This window comes from Arachis ipaensis, chromosome B5, assembly GCF_059453495.1.
Source record: "Arachis ipaensis isolate K30076 ecotype BB chromosome B5, ASM5945349v1, whole genome shotgun sequence".
In the NCBI taxonomy this organism is placed as follows: Eukaryota; Viridiplantae; Streptophyta; class Magnoliopsida; order Fabales; family Fabaceae; genus Arachis; species Arachis ipaensis.
Window position 1 is genome coordinate 157,582,222 of NC_142440.1, and position 5,657 is coordinate 157,587,878.

General features: G+C 36.8%; 1 protein-coding gene across 1 annotated transcript; it reads right to left on the reverse strand.

Moving 5' to 3' along the window:
* Window positions 1-3,212: 3,212 nt before the first annotated feature.
* LOC107644814 (heat stress transcription factor B-2a) lies at window positions 3,213-5,240 on the reverse strand. Its single transcript, XM_016348740.3, has 2 exons — window positions 4,585-5,240; window positions 3,213-4,489 (listed from the first exon to the last, which is right to left on the reverse strand). The coding sequence occupies exons 1-2, from the start codon at window positions 4,843-4,845 to the stop codon at window positions 3,620-3,622; spliced, it is 1,131 nt and encodes a 376-aa protein (XP_016204226.2). The 5' UTR covers window positions 4,846-5,240; the 3' UTR covers window positions 3,213-3,619.
* Window positions 5,241-5,657: the final 417 nt, after the last annotated feature.

Here is a 5,657-nt window from a genome sequence, read left to right on the forward strand (position 1 = left end):
ACCTTTTGCCTGTCCCGCGTCCAATTCCAAAGTTATTATCTGTACCAAGCCACTACCATACATTGAATTTGGACACGATGCACGAAAAAACCCCGACGATTACAATACCGATGGTGGTGTGGAGTTTCGGGTTGGTCACAAATTCAGGAGCAGAGAGGCAGTGTTGCACGGTGTGAAGAATTATAGCATTTGGAGAAGTGTCGAGTATCGAGTAGTCGAGTCGGATCGGTTAAAGTACCACGTACGTTGCCGTCAATTTACGGAAAACTGTTCTTGAAGTCTCTTGTCGCTCTCCGACAGAATCTGGGATATTGGTGAGTAGTGTTACTGTATTTTAATTTGTTTTCTTCTTCGTCGTTCTTATTTTGGTTAGATTTTTATTCGACTATATTTAAAATGGTTAGGGAGATGTGTAAATTTGGCGGACCACACGCGTGTCTGGCCCACTATATCACGGGATCACCAACAGCTGGAGTGCTGGACAGTGACCTAATATGCAGAATCATCCTGCCACTCATACAGTCCAGTCCATCAGTGACCATTCCTGTTCTAGAGAGTACAGTGAGACAGCTTCAAACCGTTGTACATGAAGGTTTGAATGGCAAAACAAAAGACAATTACGCAGATATATGGTGATTGGGAGGAGTTGTACAATAAGGTACCACGATTGCTTCAAGCGTTGCAGACTTGTCTCCCTGGCACTGTATGTGACATCAGTGCGGTGCCGTATTATGATGGCCACTTGATGGTGCGTGCCTGCGATCTGTCCCAAAGTCATGTCATCTTGATGCTAAACAACTCCTTCCTTTGTGTGCTTGGCTGCAAATCGTGTGGGGATCTAACCCAAGAGTTTCTCCACATACTCCCATATCAGTCGCTGGTACCAAGTCTCAAACTATACTTATTTCGTTTATATTGTAAATAAGATAAGTCATTTAATAGAAATTCATAAATACCCTCAAATTAGCGGTTATTCGTAATTAAAATATTTATTTTATTTATTAGAAAATACAAATATATCTTTTTTATTTACCAAATATGAAATAAGATGTTTATACTTATAAACAGTAGGAACACTTCTCCCATAAAACTCTATTAAACTCACTTTAAATAATAGTGTGAGGATAACGCTCTCAAAAAGTAAATATAATAGTTATAAATGATTTAGAATGAAGGGAGTTACTCAAATAAAAACGTCTAAAACGTCTTTTTTTAAAGATATTTTTTTATAATTAAAATTTAACATATATAATCGATTAAATCGTGTTATTTTTGTCAAAATTAGACCAGACAAATTAATTTGATCGAAAAAAAATAGTGAATCAAATCTCTAATTGGTCTAAATTAATATTAGTTTTTATAGAAAATGACTACAATATCTTTATTATAAAAAATGACTAAAATACTCCTTTTATATATTAATTTTAAAAATCTTAAATTCTAGCCTTTTACTTGGTTAAGATTTAGAGTTTTCAAAATATATATATATATATATATATATATATATATATATGAATATTTTAGTTATTTTTTATAAAAAATATTAATTTAGATCAGTTCAAATTTAATTTATTAATTTTTTGGCTAAATTGATGTATTCGGTCTAATTTTAATAAAAATAACATAATTTAATCGATTATATCATTATATGTGTAAAATTTTAATTATTAAAAATATCTTTAAAAAAAAACATTTTTAACATTTTTATCTGCATGCAAGTATTTATTATGCATGGATGACTGATGAGGAAGGGGAAAATACGCTAATCCGCTAAAAGATTATAAGAGTAATCAACTTTAACATTAATAAGATTTGATGATTTTGATGTTATATGGTTATTTATTTTTGGAATGAAATAAGGGAAAAGATATGCAAGACACTTGAATGCATGGATTATCTTAGTTTAATAGTGTGAAAAAGTTAGTAGTAGCAAATTAAATAAAAGTTTAGCACTTAAAGTAAACATCTAAATAAAGCCTTAACGATGAAACTAGCATTCGCATGAGATAATGAAATTAAGCAAAGTGTTAACTACGTGCTGATTAATTAAATAGTTAGTGTAAAAGATAGATATAACATGCAATGGAATAAGTCAATGGGACGGGACATGTGAGAATTATTTAGGTTCAACAAATGCAGCTGAGCGTGATAGGTATTTCTCACACGCCATGTATTCGAAATTCCAAAAGCTTCGGTAATTGACGGAACGAAAGGGAGGTTACCTTTCTTCTAGAGAAGCCTTTGAGCCTCTGATGAGTATGTATATGGCTGATAACGATGTCCATACTTCTATTCAAAAAGATCTACAGCCTAGACTAACTAGACGGTGTGTATAATATAAAGAAAAAGTGCTCTAGTGCTATTTGCAAATTTTATTCTTAATATTATATTAATATAGTGTTGTGAAGCTTTGAGAAGCCCATAAAGTTGCACTTTTATTATGCTTCTGTGACCATAACATCAACACCTGCTTTCTTCCCTTCAATCATTCAACATCCTTGCCCATATTTGGAAAAGTAGACCACTTTTTTTCTTCTTCTTTGAATTGTGGAAGAAACTTTAATGGATGGTTCGTTATACATACTTGGTCAGTGATCATATCAATTTATGAGAAATGCAATTATTTAATATAGTTGCTAATTAAACTTTAATAAAGAGATGATAAACGTCAAGCTATGGATTAATGAGTCCAGTACTATATTGTTGCCTTCCAAATTTGACTAGCGTAATGCAAAAAAGCAGCAACTGCATTGTTAGACCCGTTTTTGCTAGTTCATTTTGCTTATTACTAGCCTTATCTTCACAATAAGCAATAACAAAAAGGAAAATTTGTGCCCTTTTTCCTTTCTGTCCGCCACTTAATCTCCTTTTAATTACCAGAATATTTTTTCTTTTTTCTTTTTCCTTTTCACCCCCCTTTAATTTCGTATCTCATTTTGCCCTCATTCACTGGTTCGTTTTTTTAACGGTTAATCCTTTTGGAGTTGAATTTACCGCTGAATTAAATTAGCACATAATTAATTACTACCTTCAATTTTCTGACTTTTTAATTAATTTTGATTGATACTTCCATCATACACCAAAAAACATTCTATGCGTATCCGTGAAAACTGAAAAGATAAGACTTACTTTTACCTATGCGGAACACACAAAATTTACTAAATAGAAACATTTCACTACTTACTACCACTCTACCACTACAATATATCCACATGGTTTTTTATTTTTTGTCAGGATATTGACAACTTCACATTGATTATGAATCTCCCAAGTTTGACAGCCACAAGTAAAATTCTCACTAACAGAGGTAAATCTACAGGCCAAGTTCCAATTTAAATATATAATGCCAAAAAAAATTGAAAAAAAAATAAAATAGAAACTAAAGAAAAAGGGTACAAAAGAAAAGGACGAGACGTATTGTTTTCTTCTGAGAAGTGAGAACAGTGAGACGGACTTTTTATGCGTCCCCCTGAGAAACTTCTCGGAATCGGTCCCATACGGTTAAACGACGCACGTGACCGATTCATCACGTGTGCCTCCGCGTGCACGGACTCTGATTCTCTGCACCACCGTGTATCTAAATCTAACATGCTCCCTACAGCTTGCACACTGCCACTTGTCAATTGCAAACTCTTTGATTCGCTCTGTGGCACTGATTCAGCCATGGGGTCTCCTGATTACTACTATTATCGCGATGGTTCTGGCAATCTAACGGCTCCGATTTCACGTCCGCATAACCAGGCTGATGAAGGCGCAACAGCGTATCCTCCTCCCCTTCTCTTCCACCAGCACTACCACCGCCTCCTCCTCCTCCTCCTCCTCCTCCTCCTCCTCCTCCTTCACCACCACCACCACCACCACCACCTTCTCTCGCACGCTTTGCTCCAATTGCCACGCCAAAGAGCTTCGGATTCATCTCCTCCACCATCATCGCCGTCGCCGTTTCCGTCCACGGTTCCCCGCTCGAACTCCTCTTCACCGGCATCAAATCTAGCGGCCTCACTGCCGTGAAAGCGGAATCTCTGCTTCCTTGGGCGCTTCCATTGATTTGGTTGCTGTTGCTGTTGTTTGTGGTGGTAGTTGTGGCGGCGTTGGTGGTGGCGTAATTCGACATCAGGGAGAAGATGTTGTTGCAAAGCGATCTCATCTCGGCGAGCTCCTTCGTCAGCTGCACGTTCTCCTTCCGTAGCCTCTCGTTTTCGTCGAGGAGCTCCGCCGGGGCTCGCGACGGCGAAGAGCTCGACGATATCACCTGCTCGTCGCCGGAGTTAGACGGTGATATTATCGGCATCGCCGTGGGTATGGCGGTCAACGGCATCGGAGAAGGAACCGCGACGGTGGCGGTGGCAATCCCGGCAGCCGTGGGAGACGGCGACGGTGACGGCGTGGAGATCTTCCGGCGCTGAATCTCGCAGAGGAGGCGCTTCTCTCCCCGGCGGAAACAGTCGTTGGAGAATTCCCACCGATCAGGTACAACTTTTCTAAAGCCCTGCACAAAAACATGAAATTCCAGAAGATTTAGGAAATAAAATAACAATAACAGGAATCTTTAAAAGAAAGAAAAGAAAGGAGTAAAAGAATTACATAGGTGTTGAGCTGGCGAACAAAGCTGGAGAAATTGTTGTGCTTGAAATACTTAGGGAGAAGGTCTCTGGCGAAGACGGTAGGATTCCAGACGATGAAGGTGGATCCGTCGTCGTTCCAGGAGATGACGTCATCAATGGACTGGTCCTCAACGAGCTGGTAGGTCTTAGTTAGAAAGGGAGTCGGAATGGATCTCTGAGACTCACCGCCGGTAGCGGGGGAATCGGAGGTGTCCACCGGCGTGGGTGGAGGCGGAGTCATGGAGGAGTCGGATGAGAGAGAGAGAAAGAGGTGATTCTAGAAGGTTCCGATGTGAGGGAATAATAATAATAAAAGGAGGGAATGAAGGGGAGAGAGAGAAAGATGGAGAGAAGGATAGGGGGGTCAGGGGTGGGAAACAAAAAGGAAGGGGCGAGAAGGTACTGCGTTACGTCTTATGTCGAGAAAGTTCCGTGTGAAAGGATTTGTTTACCGCATTTGTCTCCGAGTGACGTACGTTATGTGAGGGTCTTGCTAACTCTTTTTAACTGCGATCCTTGTAATATGAGTTACACGCCTCTTTTTGCCACCCAAGAAACTTCTACACATTCTTAGCCACCAAATTTATTTAATCCACCTCACTCATCAACTATCACAATAACCATACATACAACGCCATCATTTAAATTCTTTCATAATTCATATACCTTATGAGAAGTTTCAAGTGTACCCATACTGTACTATTTTAATGAATTTTAATAGTTAATTTTAATTATAAAAAATATATATAATATATATAATTAAGATTAAAAATTAAAATTTATTAAAATATTGATATATCAATATATTTAAAAATTTTTAATTTAGTTTAATTTTAAAGCCAATCATATCAATTTTATTATTTATTTTCTGAATTTTTATAATAAAAATATTAAATGTTAATGTTTTTTTATTAACATTATTTAGTATACTTAATCAATATTTTATTTTTTATATTATTAAGATTTAAAATTTTAAAATTATAATTTAATACTTAAAAGTTAAGATATTTAAATATTGAATATTAATAAATCGTGATTATTAAAAATAAAATA

Excerpts from the sequence above, each read along its gene's own strand:
- LOC107644814 (XM_016348740.3), bottom strand. The coding sequence starts at position 4,845 with ATGACTCCGCCTCCACCCACGCCGGTGGACACCTCCGATTCCCCCGCT. Across the intron at positions 4,490-4,584 it reads TTCGCCAGCTCAACACCTAT|GGCTTTAGAAAAGTTGTACC; the intron begins GTAATTCTTTTA and ends GTTTTTGTGCAG.